At 37.5% G+C, this 20309-nt stretch overlaps 2 protein-coding genes across 3 annotated transcripts in view; both read left to right on the forward strand.

The window, feature by feature from the left end:
* Positions 1 to 9294, forward strand: part of LOC130920777 (nucleoredoxin-like protein 1) — a 28115-nt gene extending 18821 nt beyond the window's left edge. Inside the window, exons 3-5 of the mRNA XM_057844231.1 lie at positions 5006 to 5288; positions 5376 to 5465; positions 7856 to 9294. Of these exons, the coding sequence (XP_057700214.1) occupies positions 5053 to 5288; positions 5376 to 5465; positions 7856 to 8132 (603 nt within the window). The 5' untranslated portion in view covers positions 5006 to 5052 and the 3' untranslated portion in view covers positions 8133 to 9294. The remainder of the gene's footprint in view (positions 1 to 5005; positions 5289 to 5375; positions 5466 to 7855) is intronic.
* A 4428-nt stretch (positions 9295 to 13722) lies between these two features.
* nxnl1 (nucleoredoxin like 1) lies at positions 13723 to 19794 on the forward strand. Of its 2 annotated transcripts, XM_057844230.1 has the most exons (4): positions 13723 to 13840; positions 14051 to 14316; positions 19019 to 19108; positions 19236 to 19794. In XM_057844230.1, exons 2-4 carry the CDS (start codon positions 14081 to 14083, stop codon positions 19555 to 19557), a joined length of 648 nt encoding a protein of 215 aa, XP_057700213.1. In that variant the 5' UTR covers positions 13723 to 13840; positions 14051 to 14080; the 3' UTR covers positions 19558 to 19794. The 2 variants fall into 2 exon arrangements, with proteins under 2 accessions (XP_057700213.1, XP_057700212.1); XM_057844229.1 differs by lacking the exon at positions 13723 to 13840 and having other exon boundaries at positions 13880 to 14316.
* Positions 19795 to 20309: the final 515 nt, after the last annotated feature.

Below are 20309 nucleotides of genomic sequence, written 5' to 3' on the forward strand. Positions count from 1 at the left end.
AACGAGTTTCTGACGTAATATAACCCTTACTTTTCGAGGCTGTGAGTCGATAGGGTTACAGTTTCTTTGTGTAGATTATATTTACCGTAATTTTCAGACTGTAAGCCGCTACTTTTTTCCTTCATTTTGATACCTGTGGTTTATAGTCCAGTGCGGCTTATTTGTTGTTGTTGTTTTTTTTTTTAGGTAACACTTTATTTGACAGCGGTGTCATAAGACTGTCATAAGATCATCAAAATTATGACATGACACTATCATGGACATTACTGAATGCTTATGTCATTAAGTGTCATTTGGCAAATTATGTCACTAACTCGATTTTTGTCCATCTTGGATCTTTTGCATCCATTCAAAAGTGAGATCATTTGCAGGATAACATTTAATGACATCTGTTATAAGCATTCATGAATGCTCAGTATAGAGAGATGTCATAATTATGATTGTGTAATTACAGTCTTATGGCACCACTGTCAAATGAAATGTTAGCAAATACCATAACTAGCAATCGATGAAACAATTGGAACAGTAACTGAAGAAATATTTAGCACGGAACATGATTTTTGATTGTTATTTACATCTGTAGCGCTGCAATGCATGCTAAGAGGCATGTTGGATGACAACAGTCAACAGCAGGTGGCAGCAGAGGTTGACTGTCTCCCCCAAGGGAGCAGTGATGGCCAAATGAAGCTTCTTGAAGCAATAAAGTTTTGCATAAATTGGTTCAAAGTTTAATGATGGTTCATTTGGTCTTATGACAGTTGGTCGTATGATGCCGCTGTCAAATAAGGTTGTACCGGTTAACATCTTTTGGTGTAAATATCCCATGATATGGACAGCTGCGGCTTATAGTCCAGTGCGGCTTATCTATGAACAAATGCCGTTTTCGTGCCAAATTTGGTGTGCTGCGGCTTATAGTCAGGTGCGCCTTATAGTGCGAAAATTAGGGTACTCAGTCTTCTCTACTATAATGAGGACCAACACGATAGGACAGTATAACCCAGAACCGTAAACAGCGCGACAACGTGGCCGCCGCGAGAATGCAGTGAAATGCGGGTGTTAGAGTCAATCAGCCAACACACACCAGTCGCAGCGCGGCCGTGTGTTAGACCTGTCCCAGAAGTGGCTCAACGCGACGCACGCGAAAAGAACGGCAGTTTATGATTTGACGCGAGACGCGGCCCTCCTGCGTCAATACTTCTACCAGTAGCTAGGATCGGGCAGACCGGAAGTCACTCGTGTAAAAATACGGTGGATCCGGTCGATTTTCAAACTAATATGCAATCGTAACCTACTTTTGAGTACATCAGATCTCTTGAGTGGTAGATCGGGGCACAGTTGACTTGTCTATGTTGATTTACTTCTGTACTCTCTGCTATAATAATAACCAACACGGCCCCGTGTTCAATACAAAACCCTCCTACCACAACAAAACAAGTAGGAACTAATATTCACATAGGAACTAGAGTTAAACAACATGAAATATACAATATAAACGAATACAACATCACATTTGTAAAATATAAACACATAATAAAATAAATAATTGCCCATTTAAATAAAATAAATTGAAATGAGCTAAAACACATGTAATTAAATAATAAGAAATATACACATAACATGCTTACACAATTAAATCTATTAATTTCTGTGTGGCGCTTTAACTTGAGAAAATCCACCAATAAACCTTTTGAAAACCGTTCATAAGAAAAAAAAAAAAAAAAGATTCATTGAGGCATTTCATTTGTAAAATACATGTTAAAATCTTTGTCATTGGGATTGCTTTTCTCCTTAGCACATGACTTCTTTTTTCTTCTTTCTTTCTGAAAGAAAGCTGACCAATACGCGGCATCTGAAAGGCAAATTGTTGTTGGATTATCTTTAAATACCCGCTACTTTTTTAGCAGAATTCTAGCTTTGTATAGGCTAATGTTCCTATTGTTGAAAGCACAAAAGTGTGTAATAAACAACTAGCACATTTATATTTTGCATTTTGTTTTCTTACTGTACCGAAAATGAACCGAACCGTGACCTCAAAACCGAAGTACGTACCAAACCGAGATTTTGTGTACCGTTACACCCCTAGTCACCACATAAAAAATGTTTTGTTTTTTAATACACCGTCCCTTGTGTTGTAGGCAAATTGCAGCTTTTGGAATATGTAAATAGGTTGTCCGCCCGATTGCCTGCCTGAGCGGTCCACTGTCCGACAAAGCCAAGGCAGCCCTGCCCTGCAAACACTCCAGATGCTAATGGGAGCAATCCAACCCTGTGGTTTTGTGAGTGTGAATGGGAATGACTAATGAGGAACTCAATGCTCACATAAGATATGCTGATTAGGGTCAGATGACCATTCTCTGGATACCAAAGGGATTTGTATTAACTGATCCAACCTTGGTAGTTTTAGATAAGGGACCACTTTGTGTCAGTGGCGCCTCCAGAAATTTTTCATAGGGGTGGCCAGATGGGTCCACTTAAAATCCTGGGGTGGCCAAAACTAAAATCCATAATTTCAGGTTTTCATTATATTATTGGGCGGCACGGTGGCTGAGTGGTTAGCACGTCTGCCTCACAGTTCTAAGATCAAGGGTTCAATCCCGGGCTTCGGCCTTCCTGTGTGGAGTTTGCATGTTCTCCCCGTGCCTGCGTGGGTTTCCTCCGGGTACTCCGGTTTCCTCCCACATCCCAAAAACATGCATGGTAGGCTGATTGAACACTCTAAATTGTCCGTAGGTATGAGTGTGTGCGTGAATGGTTGTATGTCTCCTTGTGCCCTGCAATTGGCTGGCAACCAGTTCAGGGTGTCCCCTGCCTACTGCCCCGAGTTAGCTGGGATAGGCTCCAGCACCTCCGCGACCCTCGTGAGGAAAAAGCGGCATGGAAAATGAATGAATGAATTATATTATTGCAGTAAAAAGGTCAGGGGAAAACTATCAGAAAGACTTAAGGACACGGCTACTGAAATATTTTGGTGTATTGTGTAATATTTGATGTTACTAATGATTTAATGTGCATTGTCCACAACTGTCCAGTCAACATTTTGAGTTGCACAACAATTCTGTTTTATTGTGTTATGTATATATTAGGCATAAGGTGTACATTTAACTAGGGCGGTCAAACAATTAAAATTTTTAATCAAGTTAATCACAGCTTAAAAATTAATTGTAATTAATCGCAATTCAAAACATCTAAAAAATATGCCATATTTTTCTGTAATTTACTGTTGGAATGGAAAGATAAGACAAGGCGGATATATAAATTCAATATACTGTACATAAGTACTGTATTTGTTTATTATAACAATAAATCCACAAGATGGCATTAACATTATTACCATTCTTTCTGTGGAAGGGATCCACGGATAGAAAGACTTGTAATTAAATGTGAGTTTGTATATTGTGACTAAATATTGCCATCTAGTGTATTTGTTGAGCTTTCAGTAAATGATACTGTAGCGACTTAACTGTTGTGCCCAAATGCATGATGGGAAGTGGTGCAACCATGACTGTGTGTGGTGGCTGCAAATGCTATATCTTCTCTGCGTTGGGTACACTACTGTGTGTTAAGAAAATATCAACTCCTCTCATTCTTCCCTATGTTGCTTCCCACAATATTTATAGTTGCTGTGGGAGAGATGACAAAGCTTTTGCCAATTAAAAGCACGGCCCCAATGAATCCTTGTATCTACTCCACTCTGACTCTTATCTCTGTATATAAGTAAAACGGCGCCATTGCAGGCTGTTTGCGGCAATGAGTGAATGAGTCGTACCGCGAATGCGTTAATTGCGATAAATATTTTCAAGTGATTACTTAAAAAAAAAAACTACCGCCCGTTAACATGATAAATTTGACAGCCCTACATTTAACAAAACAAAATAAATGCATTCATTTGGGATGAAATGCATAACTGATGCAACAACAATCTAATGATACACTGGCAAGCGGGGTGGCCAGTGGGGTGGCCAACCAATTTATAGGGGTGGCCGTGGCCACCCCTGGCCACCCCCTGGTGGCGCCACTGCTTTGTGTACACTATTTGAATAACTTAATAATGACATCTGTCGTGAATATGAATTAATGCTTTTGATAGACGTCATTAAATGTCATTGATTAAATTACATCACTTTTGATACAAGGTTGACATTGTTTCAAATGTCTTACGGTTAGGGTTTAGGCTTAGGACATTTAATGACATCAGTCATGTAAATTACAGTGATCCCTTGTTCATCGCGGTTAATGGTGACTAGAACCCGGCGTGATAAGTGAAAAACCGCAAATTCTTTTTTTTGTGTGTACAATGTACTTATTCAGATTTAGCATTGAAAATGAAAAAAATATTTGTGTATATACATTTTACATTTTAAGCACTTCAAATGTAATAATTATGATGTTTTAAACATGTTACTGTCCCATCGAATTTTTTAAAAAACAATAATAAAGTAGAAAAATGCTTGTCTTTATTACATGCTTCATTCAGTGAGTCCACTCAAATCCGCTCACGCTGCTCATTTACACACAATGACTTGCCACAGCAGGTGCTTAACAAGCAAAATGATGACTGACACATGTGGCCCCTTGAAGTTTCGGCTTCCAAGCTTCTCTGGCAAGATCAAACCTTATTACGTTAAATTTAACAAGCAACTCCAGTGCACTGCCTGACCAAGAAAAGCAACAGGAGGGAGAGTGAGACTACGTGATCGGATCGGGACAGTTCTACAAAATACTGTTTTTATTTATTTATTTATTTTTTTAAATGAAAAAAACATCTGCGACGGACTGAGGGCGCAAAGTTTGAAGCGCGAAGTAGCGAGGGATCACTGTATATTCTTTTGATCCAAGTTGACATTGTTTCAAATGTTTTACAGTCAGTGTTTAGGCTAAGGACACTTAATGACATCTGTCATGAGCAATCATGTTCATGGCAGGTGTCATGTCACAATTATGATAGTCTCATGACACTGTCATAAACAGCATTCTTCTTGCAATGCACTTCTTGCTCTCTTCACAGACGGACCTTCTGTCCATCGTTCCATCCTCTCTCTGTTCCATTCCATCATGGTGGACCTTTTCCTCAACCGAGTTCTGGTGGAAAACAACTGGGAGCAGGATGAGCTCAACACTGAGCGGGAAATTGTGGGGATTCTGGAAAACCGCATCCTCATGCTACTCTTTGCATCTGCAGAGTGCGACAAGTGTTGGGACTTTGTGCCTGTGCTTAATGACTTTTTTAAACGACTGAAAGACCCAGCTTATATTGAATATCCCAGACTGCTGGCACTCATTTACATCAGGTCTATGCCAGCATTTTTGCTTGTTTTTATGTCACTACACAAAATGAGCTCATGTGTATTCAATTCATCATTTCCTACTCTGTGCAGCTTGGACCAATCAGAGGAGCAGCAGGGAAGATTTCTCAAGGAGATGCACAAAAAGGTTCTCTTTTTAGCCTTTGAGGACCCATACAGGGAGTAAGTGGATACGGGAGGGATTTTTTTTTTTATCTTTTGCAGTCTCCCTTTTCATATAGTATTATAGTGTACTATAATAACTATACAGGGCTCTAAATATGAGATATATTTGATAATAGATTTCACAATCAGTTGACGGGAAACAGGGCCGCTCCGTTGGGGGCCTGTTTTCAAAAACTTGAAATATTTTCAAAACCAAAACAGGCACCTCCCTTGAGCATATATGAGATTCCACTAGCAGCGGCATAAAAAAAATTCAAATTCGTTCCCTAATAAAATCCCGATTAATTATTTTTTATATATAACAAACTTAAAATGCCTATAAAATTCTCAGATTTTACGCTATGAAGGAATAGCACCTTTTCTCGTATTTACTGTTTGACTGTTTGTATTACTCTAACATTCCCAATATAAAATAAATGGCATTAATATCATAGTTTAAGGAAAATACTAAGGTTAAGACTAAGGTGAACGCGCGGAGTTTGGTCTTTTGGCCGGGTTATCTGTATTTTGCCGGGTCATTGGAGCTGCGCCAGAGGGCGTCCGGCGGGTCGGCTGGTGTGAATCCGGCAATCTGGCTAAAAGGTCAGATTCCTTCAACTAGATCCACAAAAATAACCAAATGCAGACACCTATATTTTCAGGCTCTTAAAAACGTATAAATACATTCTATTTTTGATTGTTTCAATGTCCAAAAAACATATTTATACGTCTTTTACGTTTTTGTTTTGTTTTGTTTTTTTTTGACAAAGAGGCGTCTCTAGGTTCTGTTGCACCTAAACTGCAATGCACAATGCTCAAAACTCATTTTAAAGCAATAAAACTGGCCACTGGAGGGCAGTAGCGCATTTTGTAAGAACTCATCTCACCTCATTCAACCAGGAGTAGCCTAGAGCCTTCCCCGTTGTTATGTGTGCTAATAGTTCAACAGTTCAATAGTTTAGTTATGTGTAAATAAATTGTACTTTGCGATCAAAAGCTCTATTTGTCTTGTTGTTTAAGTTATTTTGTAGAACAAAAACATTATTCAGATGTTTGAGATGTCACAAAAGCGAAAAATAGCTGTGTTAAAGTCAAAGTTATATTTGAAATGTATGCTTTTACAAAAAGCTCAATTTCTCTGTTTTATTTCATAAGAAATTGAAAAATTGCTCAAACTAAGCTATTTTCTAATGCTGATTTCTAGAGAATCGAAAAAGATATAACCTAACGTTTTTGCTGCTGAGAGAAGAGAGTCTAATCTTTCTTTTGGTGTGTTCCATGTTTATATAGCAATAGAACAGAATTTTCTGTGGGCCTTGCAAAATCAGTCAAAATCCAGTAAAACGGACGGGAGTGAAGGGCCTTGCTCTGGTGAAAATGGCTGAATGAGTTAACATATCAAGTTTTTGCACAAAATAGCGACTTACTGTAAATTGTTCTTATTTAGTGTCATTTTCACATCAGAAACTGAATACTTGAGGAAATGATGCAGAATAATCTTAATTTTACTCAACAAAAGCAAAATTAGCATTTTTCTATATACAATCACAACTTATTTACCGTAGATTGAATCAGCACATCTTGCCGGCTATCTGGCCCTCGTCATTTTGAGATTGAAATGTTACAAAGTTAATCGCGTAAAAGCCAATTTTTTTTTAAATTCCTATCGCCTCAGCAAATCTTGCCAGCTATCTGGCCCTTGTCGTTTTTAGATTCAAATGTTACAAAAGTAAATCACGTAAAGGCCAATTTTTTTTTTTTTTTGTATGGACGAAGATATGTCTAAATTACAATTTTTTTTTGCCCAAAAAATGGGCAGTTGGCTGAAAATCACCTGATTATTTGAATGTAAAGTTACGCTATTGTGTATGGATACAAAATCCAACATGGCGGCCACCACAAAACAAAGAGCTTTTGAAGCTGAAAATTCTTGTAAATAAATGTGAAAATCCAGCAAGTTCTATTGAATGTAATAGAGTCTAGATTCTTGGTTGCAAAAAACAAAGAAAAACAAAAAAACAGGCAGTTATGATTCATTTTACGTAAATATTTGAAGCGATAGTTACGCAAATTTTTTCCATTCATTTAATTTTTCTTAACGTTTCAAAGTGCATACATGGTGCTATTTTATTTAACAATTACCTTGAATCCTCAACCAAATCACTCTTGAGACACTCCTGCCTGCTTGTATGCACAAAAACTTTCGTTCTGTTTCCACCTAAATCTGCCGGTAGAAAGCAGCATGTTTGAGTTTATGGCAGTGAAAGCTCCCACGACGCTCTGCCTGGCCGGCCCCCTACGGGAAGCCTTGGCGCAATGTCTGGAGCTGTCTCGTCAACTGACAGTGAAGCCTATGAATGAATTTAAAGCTACCTTTTTTGTGATGCTAAAAATACACTCATTTTTAGGGAACTTCAGGCCATGTTCAAGGTAAAAGATGTCCCGACCGTGGTGGTTCTCCGTCCAGATGGCTCTGTCCTGTCTCCGAATGCTGTACAGGACATTTATCGTTTGGGTTCCGAGTGTTTTCGCAACTGGGAGGAATCGTCAGAACTGATTGAGAGAACCTTCATGCTCAACGAGGAGTTTGACAACCTGAATATGCGCAGTGCCACAGAACCTGTGAGGAGGCTCAAATACAAGACAGAGGATGACAAGAGGAAAAAAAGATGGTGGATGTTGTGAGGCTGCGGGAATGATGACATTGAAGGTAGCATGTGAAATGGGGAGAAAGAAGGACTGTAAAGGAATTACCTTGCTCACTGTCCTATTGGTAGCAGAATATTATATTATTCGGAGCTCGGCTCAGGCCTGTGCGGCATTTGCATGTCCTCAACGTGCTTGTGTGGTATTTCTTCAGCTATTCTGACTTCCTCTCACATTAAAACACCCCGAGAAATATTCACTCTTGAATTTTCCATTGGTAGGAATGTGACTGTGAATGCGCCACTTAATTGATGACTTGAAAATGAATGGATGCGTTCACTTCATCCACTTATGTCAACGTACTGTTGCTAATAATGTTAAATATGACAAATATGAGTGTATTTTAATGAGCTACATTAACATAGTACATTTCTGTGCTTTTATAGATGTGACTCTGAAAAAATATGATGTGGAATATTATTATTATGACAGATAATCGGGTATTTTGTGGGGTAATTTACCATTTCATGTAATTATTTTGGGGGGAAAAATACTTATTTACTATAAATAATGTATATTGTTCACCTAGCTATGCTAGTGACATACATATCTCAAAAAGCAGAACAATTGTTTTTTATTCCACTAGATACCAGAAAGTACACAACGACCCAGTGTATGGGTCATATTGATTAGAGGTGTGTTTTGATATTATTTGTACTGGTAAATACGTGCCTTGGCTCAATAAATATGGTAAATGCTGCTTTAAAGAAAATGCTGCTTTCAAAGTACTATCACAATTCTCATCTGCACTCATTGGCTGACAAACATAAGCATACATTTAGCTGGGCCCCTGAGAGGGAACCAGTCGTTCAACCAACAAATGGCGGAAAAAACACAGACAAGACTGAAAAAGCCGTTTCTGCTCTTGCACTCCTCTTTAAAAGAAACTGCTGTATTTTAAGCCAAAACAACTGTTGTGTTTGTTAGAACAATATTTCTATATGCTGTCATAGCAGATTCATGGCGCATTAAGCCTCCGAACTATTTTTAATTGGTTCATTTTACCCTGGAAACCCCCGTTTACAGACGTTGTGCAACCGCTTTTTTTTTAAACCCAGCCATAAAAAGAAGCTAACTAATTACATTTATGAATCTTAATGTCTGTCATTTGTATCTTAGAATCATTAATTGACGTCTAATATTTCGTAAAAAAAAAAAAAAGACTTTAAAAAACGATTCGCTCGCAAATTTTAAACTTTTAAACAAACTACGTCACAATGACAAAAATGGCGTCTGTAAAAAAGTCACGGATATCTACCTCATAACTATCAATTAATTGTATTTTTTTGTCAGTGTCACATTTTCCCCAATATGTTAGATGATAAATAATCGATCCAAACAAAGAAACATTGGGAATAAAAAAACGTTTAAAAGGATAAATTCATGAAAAAGAACATCTCGATCACTCCTTGATGTCTGCGATATCTGCATCACGACCCTTGTTATATTGCCATGTTTCACCCATAAAATCCCCCAAAAATCTGGCTGTGGCCATTCACATCTGTGTCTTGACACGCGAAGATACATGCTACATGGAGTTTTTGGATCGAAACAAGGTAAGTAAGCGATAATATCTCATTTAAATCATGGCGTCTTTAATTCTGCTTTCACCTCTAGTTAGGGTTTTGATGTTTAAAAAAAAATTCCTTTTAAAAAAATTTCTTGCCCCAGAAAATTGAGATTTTAATCTTTCCAATGATGTATCACACATGCATATAGGACAATTTTGAAATTTGGCCAAATTGGGGGTGTCCTACCGGAGTGTTTTCCACCAAATACAATTGTTCATCCACTTGTAATGTTTTTGTGTACTCGGATACATACAGCTTTCGTTAAACTATATCTTATTGCTTAAGGGAGCAAAAGATGATGAGTATAGATTGCGCTAAAAAACAGGCGCGTTGGAAGTCATTCACAGCATGGGGTGCTGATGATCTTTTGTTTTTTTTCCATCCAAAAACAGCTGCTTCGCTCCAAATTTTTCATGCTTGGGCCTTTTCTCCATGCAAGGCGTGCACAATGGCAGTACACAAACATGCTGGATAGTTTACGTACTACTACTAGGCTACTACTAAGACAGCAGAAAAGTGCAGTTTAAAGAAAGTGTTTGAGAGATTATATTAATTTCTACAAATAATATTTAAAACGCCTAAAGGGTGGAATGCAGTGGATTTTTAATTTTAAACAATATGCCAAATGATAAAGTACTAAGTGGAGTGATAGCTATCAAGTTTAATTAAAACTACAATGAAAAAACAAAGTGCAAAATCTAATACAAAAAGGATTAGCAGTACACAGCTAGTGTGCAGCATTTAAAGGGAATGTTAGTGCATACCTGACAAGTTGTACGGTTTCGGCGAAATTTGTGTGAGCACTGATTTTTAAATGGGTACGCCATACGTTCAAAATCTGTACGTTTTCCGTGCATTACGTTTTTTTTTTTCTCCGTTCAGATTTTGTCACCGTTTCAGCAACGAGACAATGCGCGTTACTATGCGTTACTACGTTGGTTGAATGACTCGAGAAAAGTCAAAGACACGGAGAGAGAAGAGTGTTTTTTGTGACGCTGTAGCAAACGCGATGCTAGGCTAGGTGGCTCCAATATTTCCTGACTGTAGACGACAGCCTACAATCTACGCCTAGATATCACATGCATATAGAACTACATGTGAAATGACAGACTCTGCGGTGTTGGTAAACAGCTGCCATTTCAAAGCAGTAGACTTCTCAGAAAGGCTCTGTTGTCGTGAACCTTCTTCGCGAACCTAAGTAACTTTTTATCTACAATACTCCTAAATCGGCAAAATCTTGACTTGAATCTATCTTTAAATAATGAAACAGTTTTAAAACTTTCACATGTCGAAAGTAGACAGAAGGGAACTAATGCAAAAACGGGAGCAATTTTAAAAACTTTAACAGATAATTCACAACATGAATTTACTTCTAAACATAGCAGAGGTTACTATGTTTTTTGTTTTTTTGTTTTGAAAAAAAAAAAACATGAAAGGTAACACAAGTATCAATTGACATTTTTTAATTTATAACTGGACACACTAACGAACTACCTTCAAGTCAAACTGAATTGCAAGCTGAAGTGCCATGAAGTGCAGCCAGCAAAAGACATGAAATTGCCAAAAGTGCTACCTACATACAATGGCATACTGCATGCAGGCTATTTTTAGACCGTGACGTCGCATCGTAAAGCGGAAGTAAAGCCGAAGTGGGACATTATAGACCCGTCCTCGCATAGACCTAACGTAAAAAGTGCTACTTTTTGCCGGTAATCTTTCAAAAACGAACATGCCGATCACGCATTGCTTTTTTGGAACTTGTAGAAACGACTCTAGACATTACGACCATGAAGGATGTTTTCTTCATACGTTCCCGGAAACCAAAAACTCAGGAGGAAAAAATGTGAAAACCGAATCAACTTGCGCGGACTTTAACACCAGCTCGGCGAATCCATTCACGTTTCATATGCAGTAAACATTATGTTGGGTTGGCATGGTCTTTCAGAGGACAAAGAGGTAAGCCATTTTTATATTTTTACTTTATTTTTTTAGCGTAACGTTGTGCCGTACTGCTTCTGTCTGACAATGAATGACCTGAAAAAAATTACGATGGTATCTGACTGCCACTGTTACCGTTTTTGTTATATATATATAAACAACTTTAGTAAAGGGGAAGTGTAAATAAATTATAGGATTTAGATGTGTTATCAATGAAAAAATTAAAAGTGTTCATTGGCTGTCACTGAGTAGCATTTGCGATCGCTACACAAAGCTAACTAAATTACCCTCAAGAACGGTAAGAGACGTAGGACAACCAGAGGATATATAAGAAAGACAGGGCTGATGGTAAAGGATAGCTTGTTGAAACCGGAGAATGTCATTGTCAGTCGCGTCGATAAAAAAAAGCTAAAGCTATGCTTAGGTCGGCTCGTTTTTTTCGTCTTTTTCAGCCTTCGACACTCAAGCCATCTCTTTAACGGAACATTTTTATGTTCTTCCACATCTATGCCAGTCAATTTGGCACCAGGCACATCATTTTCGGAGAGAATTGGTAGGTTTAGCGCTGTAAACATCTCCTTCGTACACGATTTCCATTCATTTCCTATTAGGGACGAACGGTGGCTTGTCCTAGCTTAGCAAAAGTAGCTAATGCCATGAATATTAATGAGCGGAAGTGACGTGTTGCTTGCGGTACGCCATTATAACTAAAGCCACTGTTAAATTTTAGTAATCATTATGTAACTGAATATAGTGATTGTTCTTTGATTGCACCTGGTTATACTGTTAGAATATTACCAATAAATTCATATTATTTTAAAAATTTAGTTTTATTTAGGTTTCATATTGCACGCTATATACGACGTTGTAGGATTAGTCACCAATTCGTAAGGGCATGCGTCACTATTTGTAAGATTGCCAACGGCCTCGGGTTGACAGGTATGTTAGTGTGACTGCTCATTACCTGCGAATGGATCAGTGAAGACTCGCAGAGGGCCTTCTTTTAAATACTGTGTCTATCCAAATGACCAAACTCTTCTAGTACTTAGTGGTTCATAGTAGTTTTCGTACCAATGTTTTTAAAAGTGCAATTTTTGTTTTTTACTTATTTTATATTTTTTAGGGCTGTCAAACGATTAAAAATTTTAATCGAATTAATCACAGCTTAAAAATTAATTAATTGTAATTAATCACATTCAAACCATCTATAAAATATGCCATATTTTTCTGTAAATTATTGTTAGAATGGAAAGATGAGACACAAGACGGATATATACAGTACATTCAACATACTGTACATAAGTACTGTATTTGTTTATTATACCAATGAATCAACAAGATGGCATTAACATTATTAACATTCTCTTAAAGCGATCCATGGATAGAAAGACTTGTAGTTCTTAAAAGATAAAGGTTAGTACAAGTTATAGAAATTTTATATTAAAACATCTGTTAATGTTTTCGTGTTAATAAAGCTTGTAAAATTTTCAATCAATAATTATGGTGCTGAAACCCATAAAATCAGTTGCACCCAAGTGCCAGCAGAGGGCGGCAAAACACCAAAAAACACAAGTAACAAGTGGAAATGACACTTTGCTGTCATTTTAATCTGTTTGAGCGGGGCATGTGCGTTAAATGCGTCAAATATTTTAACGTGATTAATTTAAAAAATTAATTACCGCGATAAAAACTTGTTAATTTTGACAGCCCTAATATTTTTAGTTTAGTTTTTATGACTTAATAATAAACTCTAAATATAGTTATGTGGCTGAATGTTGCTAGTGTTGTGTGCAAATACCCTGCTCTTCTTTAAGTTACAAGGTATCACTGCCTTATTTCACAATATTTTTTCCTCGGGGAACACATTTTGGCTTCCCGCTTCTATTCAATGCTTTGTGACCCCGTGCCACTCCACACGCACAAATCCGCACTGAAGTAAGTTATGTCCCTCAACCACCTCGTCTCACCCTGCCCTCCCAGACACAAGAGAGGAGGTGCAGTGCAGACAGATATGCAAAAAGGAAATAGGAGTGAACAGCAATCAGGGTGAAGGAGACAGTTTGTAAGAGAAGGTGATTTGAAGAGACAGACAGGGGAATGATTCAAGTACAACTCAGGAGGAAGAGATAAGGGGGTGGGGGGCTGTTCCCTTTTTGGATTTGCTACTGTGAGCCAGAGGTAAGCAAGAATAAGGATTATCAGATTTAACAGCAAGCGAGATGTGCTCGTGATTAATGGAAGCTGTATTTGAATGACAGAGAGGAGACTCATTAGTTCATTTCAAAGAGTAGCATTGAATTTATTCCCCATGCAATTCCCCTTTGCCATATGCTACGTTGCATTCTTCCTATATTGCTAATTAAACAGAAACCAATACATTTTCTGTAGCTTCAACACACTTTCTTGGGACAGTGCTCCATGGTAGACCTGTTCGTTGATCGGGTGCTGGTGAAGAACAACAGGGACCATGATGAGCTGGACACTGAACAAGAGATTGCCATTCGGCTGCAGAACCGCATCCTGATGCTGCTCTTTGCTTCTGCTGCATGTGGAAGATGTCAGCAGTTTGCCCCCAAACTCGGCGACTTCTTCAAACGCTTGACGGATGAGTTTTATGTTGATCGTTCTGCTCAACTGGTCCTATTGTACATCAGGTATTGCAGACACCCACATTTTATTGCATTACAAACCACGTCATGGAAAATAATGTCATTAGTAAATGACCATTTAATGTATTTAAGCAGGTAATATGCTTATATTTTAGTAAAACAACCCCAGAGTGTCATTTTTTAAAGGGAAGATAATCTGCACTCACTCATTCACTCTCCATTTACATCATTCATTCCTATGTACCATTCAGAACCCCCAAGAAACCTGCAAAGCATGTTTTGTAATGTTTTAAGTGGTAACTGTGGTAATAACAAGTTCATGTACTGTGATGTGCCATACAGTCTTGTGAAAAAATTAGGACACCCCATTAAATATTCAGTTCTTTATTAACCTTTAAAGACCTGCAACATGAAGCAATTATCAGAGAATCCCACAATTTGAAAAATAAGGTCCTAATGAAACCATTTTTTCAAATTTGTCAAAATAAATGTCAAAACGAATATGTGTAATAAGCGCTCTAATATTAATAACCCTAGCTAAATCCTGTTTTTTTTTTTCTCATGGAACCTGCAGATGCAGGTGTTGACTTGCATCCACCATTTTTTTTTTCAAAAAATGATTTGAAAATTCGGAATTACTCTCAAAATCAATGAAATTTTAGATGTACGTATCAAATGTGATACATTTGGCAATGAAGGGTTAAGAAATGTTCACATACCAATGTCTAAACTTGTTTTTCTTTATTTCTGGAAAAGAAAGTGATTTAAGAGCAGGTAAACAACAAAAATGAACATTGTTTTACTCTTTAAGCCAAATTTATCAACAAAAATGCAAATTCTTACTGAGGAAAAAGTTAGGACACCCTACCACCTAATAGCTAGTGATAACCCCTTTGGCTGAAATAACTTCAGCGAGACGTTTTTTTTTTTTATCCATCTACCAGTCTTTGACATCGGTCTAAAAACTGTTTTCCCCACTCAACGCAGAATACTCTCAACAGTGAGATGTTTGAGGAGTTTCTTGCATGTAACAAAAAAATGAACAATTGGCCAACTTGCATGGCAAAAGTCCGCTAGTTTAAATGCTATAAAATGCTTTGACAACTTTCAACTATTTACATGTTATCTACATTGGTGCTCAAAAACATGCAAATGCTTCCATGTTGCGGATAACTACTTTTGTTTAGGAATATATATATATATATATATATATATATATATATATATATATATATATATATATATATATATATATATATATATATGTATTAGGGCTGTCAAACGATTAAAATTTTTAATCGAGTTAATTACAGCTTACAAATTAATTAATCGTAATTAATCGCAATTCAAACCATCTCTAAAATATGCCATATTTTTATGTAAATTATTGTTGGAATGGAAAGATAAGACACACGACGGATATATACATACAACATACTGTACATAAGTACTGTATTTGTTTATTGTAACAATAAATCCACAAATGGCATTAACATTCTTTCTGTTAAAGTGATCCACTAATAGAAAGACTTGTAGTTCTTAAACGATAAATGTTATAGTTACAAGTTATAGTAATTTTATATTAAAATCCCTCTTCATGTTTTCGTTTTAATAAAATTTGTAAAATTTTCAATCAAAAGTAGAGTTACTATAATAATAAGAAGAATAAAAATAACAATAATAAAAATAGAGTGACCAAAGTTTTACGTGTATTTTGCATAGCTATTTTGATATGGAATGCCAGTTCATTTTGCATTGCTGTTTAAGAATAGGGCCTCATTACTATAGACTGAAGTGCTTTTCTTTTTGCGAAATTTTTTTTTTTTTTTTTTTTTTTTTTTTTTGGAGAGATAGGAATATTATTTTTGTTGTGCTTTCACTAAACGATACTTACATTGGGGAGAGCAAGTATTTGATACACTGCCAATGGTTTTTCCCGTTGGCAGTGTATCAAATACTTGTTCTCCCCACTGTATGTTTGTTGTGAAGGAGTTGCCAATAAACGGCGCGGTCCAAAGAACGCCTGTGTCCACTCGCCTTTACTGTATTAAATATATCTGTACATATCTTTCCCAAAATACAACAAGAGACACATAATTGCCACTAAAAGAAAGAAAACTTACCGAAATATGTGTGGAGCACAAATAGCAATTTGCGTTGCATTGTGAATACAGCATAAACGTCTCACAACTACTAATTCTCCCACGTTTTGAGGAAATAACATGAGTATGGAACGGCGCTGCCCCCAAGCGGCCGGTGGCATTCTCTTCACTCTTAATGCCCATAAACGGCCTCATTGTGTAATCTGAGGCAATATGCGAGATGATCATTCACCCAAGCGCCAGCAGAGGGCGGCAAAACTCCATAACAACAAGTGAGCTTTTCACTGAACAGTCATTTAAATCTGTCTGAGCGGGACATCTGGGGTTAATTGCGTCAAATATTTTAACGTGATTAATTTAAAAAATTAATTAACGCCCGTTAACGCGATAATTTTGACAGCCCTAATATGCATATATATATATATATATATATATATATATATATATATATATATATATATATATATATATATATATATATATATATATATATATATATATATATATATATATATATATATATATATATATATATACACACATACAGTGGGGCTAATAAGTATGTAGTCAACCACCAATTGTGCAAGTTCTCCTACTTGAAAAGATTAGAGAGGCCTGTAATTGTCAACATGGGTAAACCTCAACCATGATTAGTCAACCACCAATTGTGCAAGTTCTCCTACTTGAAAAGATTAGAGAGGCCTGTAATTGTCAACATGGGTAAACCTCAACCATGAAAGACAGAATGTGGAAAAAAACGGAAAATCACATTGTTTGATTTTTAAAGAATTTGTTTAAAAATTAGAGTATAAAATAAGTATTTGGTCACCTACAAACAAGCAAGATTTCTGGCTGTCAAAGAGGTCTAACTTCTTCTAACGAGGTCTAACGAAGCTCCACTTGTTACCTGTATTAATGGCACTTGTTTCAACTCATTATCGGTATAAAAGACACCTGTCCACAACCTCAGTCAGTCACACTCACAACTCCTCTATGGCCAAGACTAAAGAGCTGTCGAAGGACACCAGAGACAAAAGTGTAGATCTGCACCAGGCTGGGAAGACTGAATCTGCAATAGGTAAAACGCATGGTGTCAAGAAATCAACTGTGGGAGCAGTTATTAGAAAATGGAAGACATGCAAGACCACTGATAATCTCCCTCGATCTTGGCCTCCATGCAATATCTCACCCCGTGGCGTCATAATGTTAACAAGAACGGTGAGCATAAATCCCAGAACCACACAGGGGGACCTAGTGAATAACCTACAGAGAGCTGGACCCACAGTAACAAAGGCTACTATCAGTAACATAATGCGCTGCCAGGGACTAAAATCCTGCACTGCCAGTCGTGTCCCCCTGCTGAAGCCAGTACACGTCCAGGCCCGTCTGCGGTTTGCTAGAGAGCATTTGGGTGATCCAGAAGAGGACTGGGAGAATGTGTTATGGTCAGATGAAACCAAAATAGAACTTTTTGGTAGAAACAGGTTCTCGTGTTTGGAGGAGAAAGAATACTGAATTGCATCCGAAGAATACCATACCCACTGTGAAGCATGGGGGTGGAAACATCATGCTTTGGGGCTGTTTTTCTGCAAAGGCACCAGGACGACTGATCTGTGTAAAGGAAAGAATGAATGGGGCCATGTATCGAGAGATTTTGAGTGAAAATCTCCTTCCATCAGCAAGGGCATTGAAGATGAGACGTGGCTGGGTCTTTCAGCATGACAATGATCCCAAACACACAGCCAGGTCAACAAAGGAGTGGATTCGTAAGAAGCATTTCAACGCACTTGAGTGGCGTAGCCAGTCTCCAGATCTCAACCCCATAGAAAATCTGTGGAGGGAGTTGAAAGTCCGTGTTGCCCAACGACAGCCCCAAAACATCACTGCTCTAGAGGAGATCTGCATGGAGGAATGGGCCAAAATACCAGCAACAGTGTGTGAAAAGCTTGTGAAGACTTACAGAAAACGTATGGCCTCCGTTATTGCCAACAAAGGGTACATAACACAGTATTGAGATGAACTTTTGGTATTGACCATATTTTTTTTTTTTTTCACATTCTGTCTCTCATGGTTGAGGTTTACCCATGTTGACAATTACAGGCCTCTCTAATATTTTCAAGTGGGAGAACTGTCACAATTAGTGGTTGACTAAATACTTATTTGCCCCACTGTACCTATAAACTAAATTATGAATCCATAAAAAACATTAGCTCAAACAAAAATTTACCTTGTGTAGTTCTTAACAGGGAGCAGCTGGATTCAGCCATGTTAAATGAGTTACACAAACACTTTCAAAACAAACCAGTACAATGCCACTCTAATTAAACGAATACTCGGAGCAGCAAAATTGGATTCTAAGCTTTTTTCTAATCGAATTACTGGAGTTAATCGCTTAATTATTGCAGCACTACATGAATCAATCCATTCTCTCATTCACCCATCCATCCATCAGACTACACCCAGAACTGGTTGCCTTTTAATTGCAGGGATGTGAGGAAATTTACCGCCTGCCCTGCTGTCTTGTGAAAGCACCACGACTCCATCTAATCACCAATCCACTCACCCATTTTATTATCCATATATCAGTTGAGGTATTCATGTATTTAAAGTATATTTAACCAAAATCTGTATGTTTAACTTACAAGTTTGGACCAATCCGAAGAACACCAAGTTAACTTCCTCAAAGTGCTTCCTAAAAAGTGCCTGTTCCTTGCCTATGAGGACCCCTACAGGAGGTGAGTAATATAGGTCAAAATGCTGCCTCCACACATCCTGCTGGTTAAGATGATTATAATGTAAACTTGCTCAGCTGGCTGGATCTATTTGGCATGTACCACTGTGAGCATCATTGTGTGTCAACAGGGAGCTGGAGGACATGTTTAATGTCAAGGAGCTTCCCACAGTGGTGGTGCTGCGTCCCGACTGTTCCGTCCTCATCCCAAATGCAGTGGATGAGATCCTCCGCCTCGGTCCAGACTGTTACCGAAACTGGCAAGAAGCGGCAGAGATTATCGACAGGAACTTTATGATCAGTGAGGACTTTCAGGAAAAGTCCATGCGCAGCTTCACTGACCCTGTGAGAAGACTCAAGTACAAGGTGGAGCATGAGAAGAAAAGGAACAAGAAAGCAGGTAGAGATGATGCAGAGGCGGGTGGGAAAGAAGGAGGAGGGTTGCCATGGTGATAAGGAGAGAACCAGCAAAATGTTATCTGAGAAGGTTTTTGGGATGTTGCCATAATTACATGGAGAAAGTAATGGATTTCTAACCCTTATTTCAATCATGAACATAATAAAATTTCAGCCAAAGCCAGGTTTACATTTTGGATGATAACATTTCAATTATCATTGATGCATAATTATCTACGATTACGTTTTGCTGAATTATTTCAGTTTTGTACGTGAATAAAGACCTGGATTTAAGCACTTGTAAAAATATGTGTAATTTTTTTTTTATTCATGACAAATCTAAGAAAAACAAACAAACATTCACTATGAGAAGCACGGATGCAACAACATTCAATTTGATTGGCCGTTGAAATTATTTTATATTGTTAATTGAACAAGTAATGATTTGCTAAGTAGTGATAGGGAGGAAATAAGCAGCAGGAAGGGGTTATGAGAGTACAAAAAGGAGGGAAGCGGACAGAAGAGAAAAACAAACAACAACAAGAAATGCATGTTACATTGGGAGGAAATCTAAAAATAAATAAATAAATAAATAAATAAATAAATAAAGATAAAAAGTAGGGGTGAGAACTTCTGGGTTCCAACCGAATATGATACGATCTGTGATACAAGGCTCACCATAACGATTATCTCACAATATGGCGATAAGACAATTATCGATAGATTGGTCAGAAAATCTGACAGGGAAACTCAAATTTGAACTCTATGACAAGTGTTACCTCGATAGCTAGATTACAGAAATGAATACG

Source organism: Corythoichthys intestinalis, chromosome 8 (assembly GCF_030265065.1).
Source record: "Corythoichthys intestinalis isolate RoL2023-P3 chromosome 8, ASM3026506v1, whole genome shotgun sequence".
In the NCBI taxonomy this organism is placed as follows: domain Eukaryota; kingdom Metazoa; phylum Chordata; class Actinopteri; order Syngnathiformes; family Syngnathidae; genus Corythoichthys; species Corythoichthys intestinalis.

Coding starts and splice junctions, on each gene's coding strand:
- nxnl1 (XM_057844230.1), top strand. CDS start 14,081: ATGGTAGACCTGTTCGTTGATCGGGTGCTGGTGAAGAACAACAGGGAC. Junction 14,317..19,018: donor CTGGTCCTATTGTACATCAG/GTATTGCAGACA, acceptor TTAACTTACAAG/TTTGGACCAATCCGAAGAAC. Junction 19,109..19,235: donor TATGAGGACCCCTACAGGAG/GTGAGTAATATA, acceptor GTGTGTCAACAG/GGAGCTGGAGGACATGTTTA.